This window comes from Lissotriton helveticus, chromosome 5_1, assembly GCF_964261635.1.
Source record: "Lissotriton helveticus chromosome 5_1, aLisHel1.1, whole genome shotgun sequence".
Taxonomy (NCBI): Eukaryota; Metazoa; Chordata; class Amphibia; order Caudata; family Salamandridae; genus Lissotriton; species Lissotriton helveticus.
In genome coordinates this window covers 1485369756-1485391620 of record NC_136065.1, presented here as the reverse complement: position 1 = coordinate 1485391620, position 21865 = coordinate 1485369756, and the positions used below count along the sequence as shown (strand labels likewise).

The following is a 21865-nucleotide window of genomic DNA, read 5'->3' as shown; positions in this document are numbered from 1 at the left end:
AGCACAAGGAAATAACACGACCTTCAGACTGACTCTTCAGTTCGCTCTTAGACTGGGGGAGGACTGCGTGCTGCTGTGACATGGTGTGCACTCTGCAAGACTGCTTTGCTGTACCTAGAAGGCCTGCTTTGCTGCCTTGAGGCTGTTTTGAACCCTCAGAGGCCAGCCCTGCTGTTGAAACCTGCATCTTCACCTGAACCCAGGACTACCAGAGTGACTCCAAGGGTCATTTTGCTGGCCTCCTGTTCAGAGCCATAGTGATGCAAAAGGCTCCCACCACCTTGAACCAGCACCTGGACTCAGCCTGAGTGTGTCCTGAACCCCTACGTAGTGGCCCATCAGTACTCAACCCTTGGTTGTGGTGACTGGCCAATCCCAAAACCGGCTTCCCTCAAAATGTTCTTCTCTGCAGCAGCAAATCCTGTTCAGAGGTCCTTCGCCAAAGGAGTATCCGAGCCCCTGGAACGGTCTTCAGCTACCGCCCACTGCTTTGTTCCACTGGACATTTTGGACATCCAAAAAACAGACTAAGTTCGAACATAGAAATCTTCACGCAACTTTGACCCAAGGCTTCCAGATGACAACACTCCCTCCTCACACCACCTGCAGCCTTGCCCTGCTGAACCTTAACTTCTCCTAAAATTTTTCTCAGAATTTCTTCTAAGTCCCAAGGTAAGCGCTTACCAGGACAAATCCTCTTCTAGTTTCCGAATCATGCTCTATGGCAGTCTCCCATACTTTTCGACTTTGACCCGGACCTGCGCAACTAAATGTCCGCAGATTCATAACTGCGGTTCTACTGATTGGATTTTTGTTGCTTTGGTGTCAAATAACTTATTAAAATGTACTTTTTTTTCTAAATTGGTCTGGGAGTTATCTTGTGTTCTGTATTTACTTTGGTAATGTGTGTGCTGCACAAATTCTTTACATATTGGCTCTAATTTAAACCCGACTGCTTTTTGTGCCAAGCGTTTGTGATTAACCCTCAAAGAGACTGTGGCTAGACTAGGACTCTCACCCCAGCTAAACAGCAGCACAAAATCTCACACACTTCTTAAATCTAACATAGTAAATCATGCGCTACCTGTCAAACAGTCTTGGTATCATCCAACTCTTGGAGTGATATAGTGACTGATAAAGTTCCTCCGTTCAGTTTTGTGATGAGAGAAGCAAACAACAATATTACCCTTGCATTTTCTGGCCACCTCTATTGGCTAAGGACATAAACGTCTAGGTTTTATAATGATACCAGCACTCCCCATCTTGTCCAAGGCTAGGAAACAAGACACTGCACCAAATGAAGCATCATGTGTAACAAACATGCTTAGCATCCCACTAAAACGTGTACAGCAGTGGAGTTCACATGGAATCAAGTCCAATTTTGTTGCTTCTGCCAGACATGTCACATTCTGAGAAATGTGTTTTGGTGACCAGTCACCTAAATGCTTGTCTGTCCAAGTGACATAGTTTTTTTCATGCTCTAGGTACTAAGAATCCTCCTTATAGTTCATCAATTTTGGTTGCTTCTGCAACTTTGGTTCTTCTGGTATCTAGGAGTTACACTTTAGTAGGTACCACCATTTGTGATTTTCCATTAATGCAACAATGGATTTAAGTTTCCTCTCCAAGCACACCTGCTGTAGGTAGATGCATGTGAAGAGGTCTGGCTTACAAAGCCCCGTCCATATATTTGTGCCGCAACTGTGCAAAGTGTCAAACATAACCAAATTCGTTCCAATGAGCCAAAGAGCATGCTGAAGGCTTCTTCCACAGTGCAAATACAATTATAGATTCCATTTACCTGCTCTTTGCTTTTACACATCCTATTACACTCTTCACATGGGCATATACACTTTATAAACAGCGTCTTTGGCACAAATTAGATGCAACTATTCTAATTCAATTGGTGAAAATTATTTCACCAGGTTGTGTGTTCCAGATTTGAGTGAGTCACATGTTAAGACTTTTGTATATGGGGTAAAAAGGTGGCGGTTTTGGGTCAGTTTGAAGCCACCATGAGTTTTGATGGAAAAACAGCTATGAGCACAGTGTTTGTTGCAAAGGGTGGTTCTAACTTGTTGGGGTGAAAAGAGCAAGGGGTTTTAGATATAATTCTCGATCCCAACCATCCCAAATTAGTTTTGTCTAGACAACGCTTATTAGCATTATGTAACTGCAAAGAATGCAATATTTATGCATGTAGATTGGTGTCTAAATATCCTAATGTTTTCACCGATGCGCTTGGTAAATTGAAAGGAATTATGCATTGTATTGTGGTGTAAGATCATGCTAAACCGAAAGTGCATAAAGTGAGGCACGTACCCATCAATCTGAGGGGAGAGCTGAAGTCAGAGTTGGACAAGTTGTGCAAATTAGGTATTATCGACCTGATCGAGGGGTCAGAATGGTTGGCCTCAGTTGTTTTGATGTGTTGATTTGCGTGATTTGACTCCAATATCTGGGTCGACCGCAAACCACTCCCAAATATTAACGAACTATTATCTACATTGAAGGGTGCTTTTGTATTTACTACATCAAACATGTCGGCAGCCTATCACCAAGTGGAGTTGTGTGAGGGGTCTAGACATCTGACGTCTTTCGTGACACTCAATGGGGCTTCTCGATATAAATGTATGCCATTTAGGTAAGCTTCGGCATCGTCTGTATTTCAGAGGTTGATGAACAATTTGTTCAAAGATGAGTTTGGAATGCTATGTCTTCAGGACGATATTTTAGTTTATGGAAAAGATGGGTGTGAACATGACGAGAGACTGGACAAGGTGCTGAAGATTCCAGAAGTGTCTGGTTTGATTTTGAAAAGAAACAAGTTTAAATTCTGTTGTGACGGGATGGATTGGTACATCATGTGTCAAGTTGAGGGAATGAGCCCCAGATGAAGATTCTGAAAGCAATTGTGAAGGCACCTGCACCTTGTGATGAAGTTCAGCTTCAATATTTCCTAGGTCTGGCTGAGTACTACGCCAAATGTGTACAAGGTTTGGCTGGTAAAACTGCATGTATACTTGAGTTACAAAATAAGAATGCAAAGTACGAGTGGACTGGTGAGTGTCAGAGGGTTTCAGATGTGATTAAGAAAGAAATTGTTTCTGCACAACCCCTCAAACTGTTTGACACGCATGATTTGTGCATCATCTCTACTGACGCCAGTAGCCATAGCTTAGGTGTTGTGTTGATGCAGAAGAGAAATGACGGTAAAGAGGAAATTGTTGCTTTTGCGTCTAGGGCTCTTCGCGGAGCTGCACCAACTCACTTCACCACAGAGAAGAAAACAATGAGTTTAAGGCGGTAATGGAGCAAGGTTTCGCACGTAAAGCGACTTGCTTGGACTCAAACCTCTCAAAATAATAAGTAATATATTAACCAACATGTTTCGTCTTATTAACAACGCAAAACATGAAATTTCTAGTATCTAGGGGAAGCTTTCCTATGTGCTTTTTACTAACCATAACTCGAGTGTCTTAAAATGGACGTCGCAACTCGGGAACTTTTTCTGCGCATGCGTCTGTCATACTCGCGTGACATGACGTATTCTTAAGCTTGGTGGGAAATCTTTGCTTCTGCGCACTAGAGCTAAAGATGGCCTTTCTATGTTCTCATGCGCTAACGCTCGCATTGCTGCTTTTACTAAGTTGTTCGTTTCTGCCTAATCCCTAATGCTGTAGTTAAAATAAAGTAATGGGAATAGAGTGGAGATAAGGGGTATACAGTGCATTCATTTATTCTTTATTCTAAAACTGTTTTTCTTGGACTTTGCTATTAGCTTGTGTTGGGACCAATCAAGTACAATGTTGCTCCATCTTGGGTCCTGAAACCGAGCATGCGTCTAATTCACCAGAGTCTACAAGCCATGGCATTGAATTCATGCCAACTCCTGACTTGCTAGAAGATGTTCATGGGAACCCGACCTCCTGAACCTCCAAGAGGATGTTAAATTATACATTGTATTTACTATTGGAACATTCATTGTTGGGTGGAATAAAAGTGCATGGGAAATAAAATACTGGGCAGGAACATTGATCTGAATATTGAAGAGCATGATCTCATACCTGGTATGGTGTGATGACCTCTCCTCGTCTTTTGACCACTCAAATTGAGGGAATACACACATTTGCAACATTGGGGGGTGGTACACTGCCCTGGAAAATGGTATAACTAAGGTAGGCTTAGCTAGTTAGATTGTCTGACTTGTCCGAATAGCTGACCTGTCACTGACCCAACGCACTCAATAGGCGATCGAGAGCAGAGGTGCTGGCGGAGCACTCGGTCAGAAGAATCGATAACCCAATCGGGGTTCTGGGGAGGAGTTCGATAACCCAATTGGGGTTCCTGAGGGAGAAGATTCGTTAACCCAATCGGTGTCCGACTGTTAGCTGCAGAGAGGGGTGTGACGCTGGCGTTGCACTTTAGCTGTGGGTGCCGGTCCTGACCTGTGGAGGTCCTGTCCTGATCCAATTAGGTCCGTACTTATCCTGATTCTGGTCTGCACCTGTTCTATCCTGTTGGCACCTGAACTATCGGGGGTCCTGTCCTTTATCCCAGCCCGTGGCCAGGGTTGGTCTTCACACCATTCTAGGTAAATATAAAAGTTGTGTGGGTATGTCATTGTGTTTGCCTCTTCTTACCCTTCCTATGTTTCAATGCTTAAAGAAAGTTTCATAATATTACCGCCTCATCTTGCTTCGATTGTATTCTTTCTAATTGATCAAGCTCTGACTGATTTAGATAAAGCGTTTAAATCTTTCCCGAGCCTGTGGTTATTTTATGAGTGCAAATGTTATTTACTACCTATTTTCTTGCTAACTCCCTTGATCCCTTGGGACTCTAGGTACCGGTGACTAGGATTGGTAAGTCAAGTTACAGGTCCTAAAAGGTTAAAATTCACTCACTGGTTTAGCGTAGGTTTATCTGTTCAAAGTGTATATGTTTTATGGGCCCAGGTGAGTATGGTAAAATCTCGGGCAGCTGAGTGTTCATTACTTAAAAATGTTGTGTGGGGATACCAGTTCATCCTCCGTACTGATCATAAACCACTGGTAGACTTATTAAATACAAACAATGGTGTTAGGGCAACCCCACGTATTGCTAAGTGGCAATACTGCATGCAGAAGTAGAAGTATAAGCTACATTTGTCAGTGGTATTCGCAACTTTGCAGCTGTTTGTCACTATTACAAATAGAATTTGAGGTGGATGCGGATATCGATTGGGACAAATGCTTTAGAATTTGCGTGTGTCATTAATGTGATAACTGATGGGGTGTTGTCTGAAGTGGAGTGGTGTATGGCTGTTGAGGAAGATATGGTGATACAAGAGGTAATCAAATGTGTGACTGGTCGTCAGCCATGCATACATGATATGGATGATGCATTAGTTCCCTTTTGTAGGCCTGTTAATAAGTTGTCCATTGTCAATGAAATCTTGTTGAAGCGGGGAACATTTTGTAGTCCCTGAAAAGGAGGCCCAAGATTCTTGCACTTACTCATAATGGCATGTGAGCTTTAAAGCGCAGGGTCAGAGAGGATTTTTGGTGGCCAGGTGTGGATAGGTCAATAGAACATTTTGCTATAGGCTATTCATAGCTTTCCCAGCTGTTTTACTTTTTCAATCCATTAAGTCTATATACTTTTATATAACAGAAACTATGCCATAGCTCTTGGTATTTTTATACTCTTTCTTAGAGTTCTCACCTCTTCATTAATTGATCAATTGTTTGAGTTCTAAATACTGTCACAATTGAGTGCCAGATACATTTCCTGACTGTCATGCATCTTTTCAAATGTGTTTCAAAAGGTTTTGCTTGTGCAATTCTCACGAGTCTCAGAATTAGGAAATGGGTGGATATGCACATCCATCTAAAACCTAAACAATGGGAATTTGAATCAGTTTGACTGATATGAACAGTTTCAAGGAAAACACAAATCTCTTGTTCTTGAAAAAAGTATATAGTGAAAACAAAAGAATTACCATAAGTGAAAAACAGGGTCTGGAAGGTAACTAACCAGCTGTGAGTTTCTCTCGGTTCTGCCCATATATCATTTTTTTTAAATCGGAGTTGCATAGCAAATATAGGTACAATTTAAAAGGATGTGTTAGACATGAGTCTTAAAGTGGTCTCCCCCCCAAACATATTGTGTTCTCCCCTGTTGCTTTGCTGAAATTAGATTTTGTTGGCTTTAGGACTCTGTGCACTTTACCGCTGTTAACCAGTACTAACGTGCTTGTGCTCACTTCCTTAAGCATTGTAAAGTACACCTTATTATTTAATTTTTTAATTTTATACAATTTATAAAGTGCGCAAATACCCATGGGTGTCTTGTTGCTACGGACGACAAGCATGAACCGGGATCTGATAACTATTGGTTAAAAAGCCATGTTTTTACCATTTTCCTGAAGGCATGCAAGGTCGGACTAGTCTTGATATGAAGAGGGAGTGTATTCCAGAGTTTGGCGGTTGCGACAGTAAATCGTCTATCACCCCATGAAACTTTCTAGGAGCGAGGGACCTTCAGCAGGTTCGCTGCTGATGAACGTGATCCCCGCACTCCGGAGTCAGTCGCTCTGTCTGCTGCGCCACACCTCTCCACTCCACTAAATAACATATCTGAAACAGGACCTGAGACGCACTGTTCTATATACTAACCAGGGAAACTGTAAAAACTTTAGTTTGGCAAAAACCCCTATCACTGACTGAATGTGCACAAAATGTTGAGAAGACAGCTGCCAGGAACAGACGACTTGCCTCTTATCCACATAAAGAGTTCGCTGTGCCTGACAGACTTTGGACAGAAGTTTATAGCCAGTTCAATCTTGAATCGGCTGGATTGGAAAGTTGCCAGATGGCTAAGGAAGATATGCCTTACAATTAGTGGGCTACTAACCCACAAAGATATAGGAGTTGAAATTCAGTTGGGCTCCTTATACTTGGAGATTTTGACTACAATGGTATTGGCTGCTAAGGCATTGGGAAAAAGGAAAACTGAACCTCATGGGACCATGTTGAATACAACCTTCAGCCTGGATCAGAACAAACAAGTTTGCCAAATACAAATAAAGGCTGACTTTTGGGCGCTAAGCCTTAAATGACATCAAGTCTGCAACCTTTATCCATTCCTTTCCTACACTGACATTACTGTAAGATGATGAAAAAGATGGAGGTATGTTACAATACGGTATTTTTATGCATGGATTATTTTACATGTTATTTGGCTGGAAAACCTTAAAAGGCACCTCTGCCTGATAGTTTATTTATATTTGAGATTTTAGACGGGGTCAGAGTTGTATGACCTTTTTGTAATGTTGAGAGATTGTTAATGTTAATAAACTGTTCGTTTTTGTCTCAACGCTCACAAAAAATGTGTTGCTGTCAATTGTAGATTTCAACATGGCCCATTATTTTAGTGGCAATCCACATCAGTGATATATTTCAAGGAAAATATTTATGTTCCTTTATTTGAAACATGTTCTATCTCACACCATGTCCCCGTAAGCAAATATATATCTTTCAATTTGCTGTGTCTAAAAGGATCTTCAAGTAGGAGTAACTCGTTTCTTTTTTATGTCTATGTTCATCTCAGCACTTGTGCAAGAAAGGGAAACACATAAAATAAATAGTTCTTGAAGCTGTCACAATAGACGAACACACCGGTTTATATCTTTGGAAAGCTGTTTCTGATAAATTTACATTCCACACTTACCTGAACCACAATCAGCTTTTTCTCTTTAGGTTTCCCATCAGGCCATTCTTCACCAAAACAAAGATACATCTCATATGGAGGCTGCTTTTCCAGTTGTCCTTTTTGATGTGAAACAAGTTCTAGAGAGTAAAAGAAATATCATGCCAAATTATCTATTTAGTACAATGTCAAACATACACAACAGCCACAAAGTAGATGGGTTTTCAGATGCACATATAGCAAATCAAATTGGGGCAGAAAATACAGAAGATAGTACTACTAGGAGCCAATTCACTGTTTTTCCCCCGGTATGATTCAAACTATTTGCATATAAAACAGAAATTCTAATTACAGGATCAGGAATTTCGTGTGGTTCGAAATCATTGGAATGCCCACAAAGGTGAAAGTAGGTGTGAATGAGGAAGGTTAACCATGATGGGGCAAGGAACATGAACACATTTAAATGGCAGGTATATGATGTGTTTCTTCACAAGGAAAGGATCCCTGTAGATAAACCTTCTCCACAAGGGAGACTGAGTTTTAAATAACGTATTTTAATCCTAAACTTAAAACTGGTGGACTAAATGCTAGCATACAATCAGCCAACAGTATGGATAGGTTTAGGAGGTGTAAACCGCCATCGTCCACAAACTCACCCTCCGGCTGAGCACACTCCCCGACGAGCCCACAGACCCGATGGAACACCTACACTTCAAGATACAGGCCAGCCCTACCACCACCCTCCAAGGAACTCTAGTCTTCCGCCCCCCCCCCGGATCCTGCGGACCTTTCACCAACTCCATCACGGACATCATCTCCCCGCAAGCCATCACATCCACCAACTACACCATGGTGGGAGACCTCAACTTTCACCTCGACAACCAACTAGCCCCGACCACCACATCCCTTCTGGACAACCTCCAGAACATTGGACTCCACCAGATCATGACCGAAACCACGCACTCAGCAGGACACACCCTCGACCCCCTCTTCATATAGGAAACCCCATCACTTTCAGCCACACCACCAAACTCCAGTGGACAGACTATTGATGCATCCACTTCACCTTCAGAACACCCACCATCCACAGACATCAGCACCTGTTCCCACGAAGAAACTGGACCAAAATCACAGACGACCAGCTCACCTCCTCACTCAGCAACTCCACCCCTACCACCGCAAAAGATGACGACCCCAACACACGCAACCTTGGAATCATCCTGAACTCCGAGCTCAAAATGGACTGCCAGATACCTCGGTCGCATCCTCTTACTTTCACACCCTCTGCCTCCTACATAAGACCTTCAAATGGATCCCCCTCGAGCACAGAAAGACCGTCACTCATGCCCTCGTCACCAGCAGATTCGACTACAGCAACGGACTCTACGCTGGAACAAAAACCTCACCCGCAAGCTACAAAACATCCAGAACGCCGCCGCAAGATTGGTCCTCAACCTGCCAAGACACTGCCATATCTCCCACTCCACTGGCTCCCCATTGAGGCTAGAATCACCGTCAAGATTCTCACCCATGCACACAACACCAGACCAGCATACCTGAACAGCCGATTCAAATTACACGCACCCCAAAGGACCCTACGATCAGCCCAGCTCTCCAACGCCATGGTCCCAAACGCCAGAAAGACCAAATCGGGAGGCCGCTCCTTCTCCTTCATCGTGGCGAGAACCTGGAACGCCCTACCGCTCCACCTCAGACAGACATCACTCCCCATCTTCACGAGAAACCTCAAAACTTGGCTCTTCAACAGACCCCCTCCTTGATGGACTGGAACTTACACCTCCCCTCTTCCCCAGCGCCTTGAGACCCTTACGGGTGAGTAGTCGCGCTTAACAAACACATGATTGATTGATACTTCATTGGGTACCCCTATCACACTACCACGTATACATAGCATGTTCGGAAAGGCAGTAAAACAGCCTACGAACGTGGTTTTAGAACCAAGAACATCTCCTGGCCGAGAAGCATTGGAATAAAGCCACTCAACCACTATAGCAGAGACTGTCCATTGTTGTAAAAGATTCTCTCCCTTGTCTAATATAACGGATTGGTCCATTGATGGTTTAATAATTCCTGTTCCATCCCCAAACCCCAGTTTGGTGGCTATGTTACTGGATCCCCCGATTCAAACTAGTATGGAATGCATTACTCTAATTAATGAATTAAGAACTGAAATAAGTTCAAAACTGTCAGATCCAGATTGGTTTCCACATTAAGTAAACTAAGCCTGCAAAAGATACTAATACATCAACTATCTCGTACAGTCAGTTTACCCAGACCAACCAGACTACCACCCAGCCAGATGAACAACACCACGCACTTCCACCCTTTGCTCCTCACCCACAGGGATCTATGGAGCAAAAAAGGTAGAGAGCAGGAATTGTAGACCACTGAATTTCCAACCACACTTTCAGCATTACCCGCACCTCCAGTACAATACTAGAAATAGCAACTTGCAAAAGTGCAGTAACAATACCTCGACTAACCCCAGCACACCTAACTTGCATCAGATGCAGGCTCCAAATCCTTCAAGGATTGTCAACCCTTAGCATGCTTCTATTAGTAGAGTGTCGAAGTACACGCCTGCCCCTTGTTCTAGAAGTAGACTTCTTGATCTAGAAAACAGACTTGCCATGATAAAGGTACTCAAACTACAGCCTCACGTTAAGTGTGAATCTGAAAGACTCCCTCATAACAAAACTACCCATTGGATCAGACATATTAGAGGCTGCTGCTCGATTATTAGGGAAAACATCCTCTGTGCTTGGAGGAGCTCCCCTAAGAACTCAATGTTCGATATGGTAGAATTAACTTTAAAAGATGCAAGATTGGTTGATGCTCTAGTGGCACTAGATATCAGGACAAACTCAAATAATTCTCACATCAGATTTAAGTACTGTAGATCAGCAACCTGCGTATTGCAGGGCTCGGCATCAAGGAGAGGGCCCATATCCACATTGCGAGATGTGGATTGACTCATCTGTATTAATAACCCCTCCCTTCCCACCCTTGTACCACCACACACAAATCCCCTGGAAGACAGACATACTGTTGAGCCACCCACTATCCACTTGCAACCCGAAGCGAAGATGGTTGCAGTACTCACTAGTATCATTGCCGCAGCCAAGGGTGTGCTCCCATCCCCAATCCGCTCACATATAAGACCTACTGATCCATCCACTGATAACATGTTATCTACTGATGTAGAGACCCGTAGACGCTTGCCCACAACCAGTATTGAGGCTAATAATAGACTAACCCTAATACCCTGGAATCTGGCAGGGAGACACCTTAAACTGCAAGATCCAGAATGGCATTCCTTTATAAGAAGAAATGACATCTGCATCATCCAGGAGACGTGGGCAGTGGAGGAAGTGCATATCAATGGCTAAACAACCTATAGTGTGGAAGCTAACTCACCAAAGAAAACAGGTCGAGTCAGTGGGGGGGCAGACAATCTTAGTGAGGAATACTCTAGCGTGCAAGTGTAAACGGATGGCAATAAAGTCACAAGACATACTGAGAATCCAGCTCACTTTTGCAACAGGCCTAAAGCTAACTATGTTTAATATCTATGCTAGGTCCAAACCCTATAGTAGCCATTCCCCAGTATTATCATTGTTAGATGATTTAGTGGAAGTACATTAAAGCAACTCCGAAATGTTGGTAGCTGGGGACTGTATGGCCCTTTTGAACCGTCTCCCCTACACTACTAAAGGAGGAGAACAAGATGTGGGGTATACCTAACCTGGAAACGACCAAAAATTGCAATTATTTTACAGCTGTTCCCCCGCAGATTGCGTCACTAGTTACAGGCAGAGGTCTGAGAGCTAGAAATGGAAGGACAAGATCAGACAGAAATAAGCAGGCCACTTTTACACGGGGTATCAGTACTAGCGTCACAGATTATATTCTAGTTGACGTTAGAATCTGGTCACTAGTCGAGAATATATCTATCGTCCCAAGGTCCAATAGCGATCACAATCCATTGCTGTTGAAAATGATGGGCACTGCCCTGGAAAGGAAGCTAACCTGCTGTCTCTCTAAGGTCGAAGAGCCACGCGTGTCCAACAACCGCAAAACAGTTACTTGGCCCAACGTACTCACAGATGCGGATTTATATGCAAAGATTTAGGAGGTATTTGTATACTTTCTGTCTGGTCTGAGCAGCAGTTTGGACTGTGCATACTCTCCGAGGCTAACCTCTATACTATTAACACACAATTAATTTTTGGAGCATTGTAAACCGTATTCGTCAAAAATAGTCCAGGCAGTAGGCCCACTGGTACAACAAACAATAAATGGTTTCCTCATGAATGTAAACTAGCAAAGGGGGCCTTGCAGTTAGCGGTTAAGGAACATAGCTAGCCTGGGGTAGCCATGGCCCGCAATAGATACAAAGCAGCACTTGTGAAAGCAAAACAGTACTTTGCAGATAAAAATTGGCAGGACCTGGTACTAGCTGCCAGAAGTAAGGACAACCGTTCGTTCTGGCATATGCTTGCAAAAGGAAACACTGCAATTACAAACACTCTCAGAACCATATCCAGCCGGAGGTCTGGGTTGAGTACTTCTCTACACTGTACACCAGGAATGTGGACGTGAGCTGTACTCCCAACTCTAGAGCTGACCAAAATGTTTCCAACACCTTTGCTGCTATGCGTTTGGCAGTACAAAAGGGGGTGGTGATGGACGGAGCAACTGAACCAATCAAACACTCACACCCAGTCAACAGATCTGGGTTTAATCCATCACCGTTCTTTAGCCCACTCTGCCACCCCGGTTCAGACATGGCCAAATGCAAATCAGTCTGACCCTGTGCCTCATGGGAACAGTCCAGCCAGAACTGCCAAGCCATGCCTTCCCTGGACCGGAAACAAGCTTCCGAGGACCGGTTTCTGGCATTTCAGCCGTCTTCAGCCCAGCTTGCTTGAATCCAGTGGCAAAGTGAGCAAGGGACTCACGTCTGAGCATACCCTGCCAACTTATGGCGAACAAAGCGGTACAAAAGGGGGTGGTGCTGGACGGAGCATCTGAACCAATCAAACACTCACACCCAGTCAACAGATCTGGGTTTAATCCATCACCGTTCTTTAGCCCACTCTGCCACCCCAGTTCAGACATGACCATATGCAAATCAGTCTGACCCTGTGCCTCATGGGAACAGTCCAGCCCGAACTGCCAAGCCATGCCTTCCCTGGACCGGAAACAAGCTTCCGAGGACCGGTTTCTGGCTATCAACCGTCTTCAGCCAGGATAGCTTGACTCCAGTGGCTTAGTGAGCACGGGACCCATGTCTGGGCATACCCTTCCCACATAGGGTGAACAGAAAAGCACACAAAATTATGGACGGAATGTTGCACAATGGCAAATAATTCACCCACAGTCACAGATCTGGGTTTAATCCATCGTTATTTTGCTCACCAAGCCATCCCATTTCAGACATTGCCATATGCAAATCAGTCTTAACCCTGTGCCTCATGGGAACAGTCCAGCCCGAACTGCCAAGCCAGGTCTTCCTGGGCCGGAATCAAGCATCCTAGGACCGGTTTCTGGCTATCAGCCATCTGCAGCCAGGATAGCTTGACTCCAGTGGCTTAGTGAGCACGGGACCTATGTCTGGGCATACCCTTCCCACATAGAGCGAACAGCAAAACACAAAAGATGATGGACGGAATGTTGCACAATGGCAAAACATTCACCATCAGTCACAGATCTGGGTTTATTCCATTGTTATTTTGCTCACCAAGCCACCCCAGTTCAGACATGGCCATATGCAAATCAGTCTTGACCCTGTGCCTCATGGGAGGCCAAGCACCTGGACGAGGCGGGAGAGCTGCAAATAGGGCACTTTGTGGGATCAGAGCGGCTGGTGTGTAATTCACCCTCCCTGACGTGAGATAGCCAGGGGGGGTCACATGTCACAGGGATGAAAAACAAGCAAAGACACACCTAGGATTGATACAACACACCTGCAGCAGCGGTGCAGCGCCCTGCCCCCTCAGAGCCCTCCAGAGACACATACCTCGCCCCCCTTGTCTAAATGAGGGCTCCGTGCCCCCCTCCCTTACCAGGGGTTGGGAGAGCGCCCCTTGCCCTCTGGCCCCAATCCCCCATCTTACCTGTGGGTTGTAAACGCCTCATATGCGGCCTCACCTGTCCTTCTTGAAATAGTGTTTCTCAGAGCTCCTCCGGCCCTGTGACCTTCCTCACTCCCCGTGTATGGGCGCTGGGAGCTCTCTTTCCCCGTGACCCCCTTCCCCTAAAGTTGCACTTGCACCTCATGCCCGTTATTCTGTGCCTCTTGCCCAGCGCCCCCCCATACCCAGGAATTGCCCTTGCACCTCATGCCAGGTGCACCTCCTTACCATAGTTGCCCCTGTGCCTCATACGTCACGCCCCCTTACCTTAGAGTTGCCCATGTCCTGTGCCCCCCTTACCCTGGAGTTGCACTTGCGAGTCATGCCCCCTCCTTACCCTGAAGTTGACCTTGCACGTCATTCCCGGTGCCCCCCTCCTTACCTTGGAGGTGCCTTTACGCGTCATGCCCTGTGCCCCTTTTACCTGAGTTGCCCTGGCATGTCATGCCCTGTGCCCCCTTACCTTGCAGTTGCCCTTGCGCATCATGCCCGCTGCCCTGCGCTCTTCCAGGTTTATCTTCCGTGGACATCTGCTCACAAGTTGTAGGGCTGCCTGTTGTGCAGAGGGCTGTCAGTGCGGCTGAGAGGAAGGGCCCCCGGGGTGTGAGGGAGGAGCCTGCCCACGTGTGAGGCTGGTGGGGCTGGAGAGGTGCCCTCAGCCCTGTCCCACCCTCCTGTGCGTCCAGGCTGTGGGCTCAGAGGAGCAGGAGCTGCAGCCTAGTCGGAGGAGGCGGGGAGGGGCTGGGACAGCAGATACCCCAGCCTGTAGCGCGCACCAGGCACTCGCAGTGTAGGGTTTCTTGGCACAGGCGCAGTGACCTTATTTCACCCTGCTCCCGATTTCACCCTTGGTGGCATTCTAGCGTTGAAAGTCTCCCGGTCAGTGCCTCGCATTTTGTTGTCGTCGTCCTCCGCGGAGACCCCCCTCAGGTGGAGCAATGAGACCACCGACTCCATGTCGAGGCCATGTCGCGACTGCTGGGTGGCCCCGGCTGATCGTTGGTTGTTGGATACAGGCGCTTCTAGAAATAGCAGAAGTGCTCCGAGATCTCATAACTTGAGATTTGAGGGGTGGCAGCAGAGCGGGCATTGGAGCCACAGGGGGCAGAGACGTGGAGAGAAGCGTCTGACAGGCCACTTACATGAGCAGTTTTAAAAACTCTGCCCTCACTGGTAGATGACGGGAGATTACCAGCTCTTCAGTTCACGGGCTGGCCTCTACGGTGGCCCAGGGCTGCCATTACGTAGACTTTTCTCTGTTTAAGCCGTACCACTTGGATGGCCTAGTCAGGTTTGTTATCTTGATGGGGCCATGTGTTTTGGCCAATAAAGATAAAGCTTTTATGCCAGCAGTAAGTCAGGGCAGCCAGTCCAAGTGGGACGGCTCTAACAGAGAAAAGTGTACATCACTGGAAGCTCTTTTCCAATGGCTGGCACAGTTTAGCCTAAACGGTGACGCCGGCCAATGGAACAGAGGGACGGGGCTTAAAATCCCAGTACAAATACTACTTGCACTCTGTATCCGTGGAGGTTTTGACCAACATTATTACTTTTGTTGCAAACAACTGGGAATGACAAGCACAAACTGATTTTGTTACTGTGCACACATTACCCCTAACACACGTCTGGGTACGTAATTTCCTAATTACACGTAGTGGTGACAACTCTTTGCAAATATTCATGAGGGACGGTATTTGAGCAGTTTCTGCGGTATAGTCACAATTGCTAAACTGAATACAAAAAACCTTTCATCGGATTTTTCACTTTACTCAACCCTTGAAATTAAGTCTGACTGAACGAATGGTGTGGTGGGACTAAGAGTGAGTACGCAGTGGAAAGGCAGTGAAATCGGTGTTGGAATACCAAACATCACAATACCAGCTGTTTCATTATTTGGGATATGATGAGACATTGCAAATCTTTACAAAGACTTAAAACACATCTAAAATACTGCAAAATATGGATGCAGCATCTGATAACACTATAACATTTTCTAGTTTAAAGTAGACCATTTTGCAGGCAAAATGTCAGGGTCTCAGAGCGAACATCACAAGAAAGCAATCTGCCCGCTTTTTCTTTTGGTGGTGTCCATCAAAGTAATGCAACGGTGCACAATGACTCATACCTTAAATCTCATGAGTATTGAATTATTACAATGTGGGAAGACTTAAAAAGGAAACTAATAACTTACCGCCCAGAAATTTCTCAAGACAAAAGAGCTTGACTTTCTTTTGTCTCTCAATCAAGTTCGGTGTGGTGGGGTTTGGGGCGCAGGGCCCAGACCAGTACACCTTGCACTGGCATAGTCTTATGGCATAGATTGCATGCCCACTGATCTCAAGAATTAATCCTCTGTCCATAACATCCAACAACCGGCTGGTAAACAGCTTTTGTTTTTCATTTGTAATTTGTTCGGTCCCTGGAAATCGCACTTGCTCTAGGCTAATGGGTCCAAACAACTCCTCCTGATCAGGCATGGGGCCTAGGTCACCATAGAACAGCCGACAGCCTTGAGGGTTACTCACTGTCAAAGTCTGGCCCATCTCCTTGCCTCGGTACTGAAATATAATTTCCAAATCAGTCACTGGTGAAAAAAGGAAAGAGAATATTCAGACAAAGAAAAACGTAGTCTAAAACTGTGTGCAGTACTCTAACCATTCAGCATTTGCAAAAAACAATTACGTTTAAGTGACTATGTTGCTGGTTATTCGTCTGATATTTCATAAATGTTTTTAAAAAGATGTCACCTGACAATTCTATCCAGTCAACTCTATAAACAACAGGTATTAAAAGCCAGGCCCACCAGATTTGCATAAATAAATGAAATTACATTTACTGGTATCTTTTAGGGATCCCCTTAATCTTTGGGTTTAAAGGGGAGTAGTACAAATGTACAGTTATCTTTATCTTAGTACTGTTTTAGGAATGCACATTTTCTGCGAGGAAAAAAGGATGGTAAATTTGTACTCCACATATTAAACTGTGGGTCTGAAACACTAGGTAGTTCCCACACATTTATTTGAACGTCAATGAAAAAAACCTCACCCAAGCTACAGTATCAAAACAGGTTGCAAAGATTAACAAAAACACACCCATGACTGTCACTACTCCAGAAATTAGGGGGCGGGATTGGACATAAATATTCAGTGAAATACACCCATGTGATTTCAGAAATAGGTAAAATATCGTACAGTGAAAGTGCATTTATAAAGTAGAGGTTAAAATATATTGTGATGAAATCATAGCAATGCACTTACTTGGTAGAGAGCTAATCCACACCTCAGGAGAGCTGAAAAAATCAACAGGTATGGCAGCAGGTGGCACATCCATATCTATTGGCTCACTTTTAGGCCAGACTTCTTCAGGAGCATAGTTGTTCACACTAGCTGGGGCCATTGGTGAATCTGTAAGATAAACAAGCGATCATATGAAGGTCAAGTAAAACAATGTATTCACATTAACCAGTTGCAACCCAGTTTTCTAAAAGAAAGGTTAAGGCCTTGTCTACTAAAGCATCATACATTTGCCTTTCAAAGGAGAGAAATCCTAAATCAAGATTGTGATTTTATCTTTAAACATGGGATCATGTTTTTCTACTACTCAAGTTAGAATTTGCAATAACAAAAAAGCCTGACTGAATGATTGTTTCACCTGGCAAGTAGGTCAGGGCACACATTCTTAGGCACACCATCACAGAAAGGTATGTTGTCAAACGAGATTTCCCAGATAGCTTACTTCTTTTGACGCCAGTCTACTGAGAATATCTGAGAACTAACATCGCACCTTCGAGTACGGTTTAAAAAATACATTACTTTGAGCATAAGGGATTGTTATATGGACAGATCTAGAATTAGCACTTGCTAACAGTAAAAGTAAGCAGCTTTCGAAAAACCGCAGCTTGTGGGTGAATTGATTTTATTGTTCTACAGAATCACATAATATGGGAAACATACCGAGAAATGTAACTTTTTAAATACATCAAAGCTATATGGAACTTGAAGTCTGATGAAAAGCTGGCAGGATATAAGGTGAACAAAGTTAACAAAATTCTTATGCATAAATCCAATATGACAAGACATGAAAGTATGTATGCTGCTTGATTCTGTCTGCTGTGTGGTGGAAGGAACCAAATAGGATTTCATGAGGCATTACAGAGAAGAAGACATCTTTAACGGCGAATTGAGTCAGCATCAAGTGGGATTCTCTCCCCAAGAATCCACCTCACTTGATCTCTCACTTCTATTAATTAACACACCCTCCCCCTTAAGGCCTATTTTCAACATAACTCACCCATTGCAGTCTAACGCCAACTTCAGAACTATGACGTAGTTACTTCTTGTATGGTTGATAAAACTGTGATGAGCGCTTATGGCGTGTGGTGCAGTTGTGCTATATAGAAACCTGAATTAAATACATAAATATCAGTCAAAATTGTTGTGCTTGTTTTGATAAAGTTTTACTTATCGTAAAGGCCATCACCAGAGAGTGGATTATCCGGTCCACCAGGGTCATACAGAACAGACGAGGGGTGGGGTTTAGTGACCACCTATTTGATTTGATTTTTTAAATGATAAAATAGGTTGCTTGTTTAAAGGTAAAGTCATTAGATTTTCTAAACCTGGGAAATTGGGGCTTGTTTGTGATTATCAATAGTGAGTGTTTCCCTGACCCTCTTGATTTATTTTTGCTCCATGCAAGTTAATTTCTTAATATTTATTTTAGTGAAAAATTATTTGTAGAAAATGATTTGAGTAGAATTAGAGGAAGGATGCTTAAAAGGAATCATTACTGATTGTTTTTGGTTCTCACCTACCATAGACAAGGGGACCATTTTTCTCAAAAAGGCTATTTAATTTGTTCAGGTTATCTCCGGGCTAGGACGAAATCATGCACCAACGAGCTCGACCAGGCCACTAGTCTACCTCATTATTATCCCCCTGACCTCTGCCACTCAAGTTCCTAAGAAGGGCAGTCAAACCAAATGCATGCTCATAAAACAGCAGGTCTGCACCCAAGCATGCAACTGAACTAGCAGAAGCCATCCTGAACCACGACATTGACACTGCATTCATCACAGAAACATGGCTAAATTAAACCTCACAGCAGATCATGGCTACACTTGTCCCACCAGGATTTTCAATCATAAAAAAGACGGGAGGGACCGCCACGGTGGAGGCATCGCAATTATTAACAAGAACATCAATGATGGGGTAATAAATCAAGTGCCTTGTAAAGCGTGACTACTCACTCATAAGGGTCTCAAGGCGCTGTGGGGAGGGGGGGTGACTGCTGATCTGTCAAAGGCACTGTGGTTCAGTCGAAGAGTCCGGTCTTGAGGTCCTTCCTGAATTGGGGCAGTTACGGTGAATGACTGAGGTGTAGAGGCAGGGTGTTCCAGGTCTTTGCTACAAGGGAGGAGAAGGATCTTCCCCCCGCCTTGGTCTTGTGAATACATGGGACGCCGGCCAGGGCCAGATGGGCATAGCCGAGGTCTTTGGTGGGTGAGTGAAATGCGAGGCGGTGGTCGAGGTATGCAGGTCCTGCATCGTGTAGGGCTTTATAGGCATGTGTGAGGAGCTTGAGGGTGATTCTTTCGTTGGCTGGGAGCCAGTGGAGGTCTCTCAAGGGGCTGGTGATGTGGTTGCAGTGGGGGATATTGAGGAGGAGTCTGGCAGAGGCGTTCTGAATGTTCTGCAGTTTGACACCTTCAACTTCAGACACCTTCAACTACAACTCATTTTGATATATCTGCACCGCTATAAGGATGAAAACACAAATACAATCTGTCACCTACTCTGCCACCCACCTGGCAACACACTCTCCTTTGGTGAATGCCTTGCACATCTGATAACACACTGCTCACTCTAACGTACCAATATCATCCTAGGGGATCTCAACCTTCACTGGAATGACGACAGCTATACTTTAATCCAATCCCTAAACTACTTTTTACGCAGAAAGGACCTCTCGGAGCACTGCAAAGGTCAAACCCACAACAAAGGCTCAACCCTGGATGCTAGAATAGCTCAGGAAGAAACACTATCAACAACAACCTCCCTTTCGACTGGTCAGATCATCACATTATTCTATTCCATATCAACAAAGCATTCCACCATCCATCTCACACGCATTAAACCCTCCAATGGGCGAGAAACATGAGACAAATTCCAGAAGCGGACCTCGAAGGAAAAATAGGATGACTTGAAGACCACATACTGTCAACCAATGAGAATCTTCCTCCCAGAACGGAAGATCCCCCCTCTCTCTCCAGAGCCTCTCTAGCAATGGTCAGCAGATGTAATCATATCCAAGGGCCCCTCACAACTCCTAGAAGCTGGAAGATTTTCAAACCACTCTCGGAGGCGGACATTTCTGCTCTGCTGGCTATGCCCAAACTAGCCTCACAGGCTCCTTGTCTACGCAACTCCACCACATTCTAACCTCCAAATGGACTAATATGATAAACAGCTCCCTGCTGACTGGTGTGATGCCAGGCTGCCTCAAGCTTGGCCAAGTCATACCACTGCTTAAAAAACCGGGAGCAGACTAGAGCAACCTCAACGACTTAAAACCCATCTCTAATCTCCCCTTCATTGCCAAAACTCTAGAGAGATGTGTCCTCGCCCAACTAAACCAACACATAAACAACAATCTCCTGAACCCTCATGAATCGGGCTTTAGAAAAGGATGCTGCACGGAAAATGCTATTCTGAACACAGTACATGAATGTCACAAATCCCTGGATACAGACTGATGCTGCCTGCTTATACTTCTGGATGCATCAGCAGCCTTCAACACGGTCGACCATAAGCTTCTCCTGGATTCCCTCCAAAAAAGGATCGGCGCAGATCAGGTGGTTCTAGGCTGTTTCACTTCTTTTCTACAGAACCACTCTCAACAAATAAAAATAAACAATATGACCTCTGACACAACAACAATTGCCCGGGGTGTCCCTAGAATCCTCAATATCTACATGGCCTCGCACCATCATTCTCAACCGAGCAAACCTCTATATGCAGATGACACCCAGCTCTACATGGCAATCTCCTCACTAGAGGACGTACACAGGCTGAATGTCACCCTCAAAGAAATACAAAAATGGCTATGCCGCAACCACCTAAAACTCTACCAAGATAAAACAGAAATTCTTCTCATATCAAAGACAGAGCAGTCCCCCCAGATGCAAGAAATGATAAGCTCCATAAGACACTCCTCAATTCAATCTAACCTTAGCTGATTTCTTCAAGTCTCTAGGAATGACAGTGGACCCAAATTGGACTATAAAAGAACAGTGTGAAGATTGCTTTCTACAACCTGAAACTGCTGAACAAAAATTGGATCCAACCTGCCACCAGATCAAAATAAATGCCATGCAAGCGCTGCTACTGTCCAGGTTAGACTACCAGAACGCCACCTTCACAGGCACAGCAAAAGCTCATCTTGCACCCCTGATATCTACTCTCAATGCAGCAGTCAAAATGGTCACAGGAATCAAAAAATAGGATCACATCTCTCCTGCCTTTAAAGAACTGAATTGCCTCCCAATTAAAGTTTGCTATAGCTTCTGAAATGCTTTTCTAATTCACTAAGCTGTTCACACTGGGAAACCAGCCTACCTCACCTCTAAACTCAAAAAGGCAGGCCAGACTACAAAACGAAGAAGCTAAAACAGTACTCCATATTTCGCCTAAAGCCCACAAACAAAAAATCCTGACATGCTTCTTTGGGAGCAATCCCCCTAAAATCTGGAACTCCATTCCAGTACATATCAGGACAAACCCCCTCCTTCCTGATCTTAAGAGACAGCTAAAGGATCTCCTCCTAAACCAACATCTCAACTAGCGGGACATCCACCGCTCACAAGACCCTTTCCCCTCCACTCATATTTCTCTATCTAACTCATGTTTATACACTGATATGTTTTGATTCAACTCAGCTATACTGATTTTATGAGTGATCTGTTACGAACATGTACTGATGTAAAGTGTACTGATACCCTCGGTCCTTGCTATCGC

The 21865-nt window shown here is 44.6% G+C and overlaps 1 protein-coding gene across 3 annotated transcripts in view; it reads right to left on the bottom strand.

Annotated features, from left to right (window-relative positions):
* IRF6 (interferon regulatory factor 6) overlaps positions 1–21865 on the bottom strand; it is a 482736-nt gene that overhangs the window by 23317 nt on the left and 437554 nt on the right. For all 3 annotated transcript variants that reach the window (XM_078644486.1, XM_078644488.1, XM_078644487.1), the window contains exons 5-7: positions 17108–17254; positions 16042–16434; positions 7714–7832 (exon numbers count right to left, since the gene is read on the bottom strand). In XM_078644486.1, coding sequence (XP_078500612.1) covers positions 7714–7832; positions 16042–16434; positions 17108–17254 — 659 coding nt within the window. The remainder of the gene's footprint in view (positions 1–7713; positions 7833–16041; positions 16435–17107; positions 17255–21865) is intronic.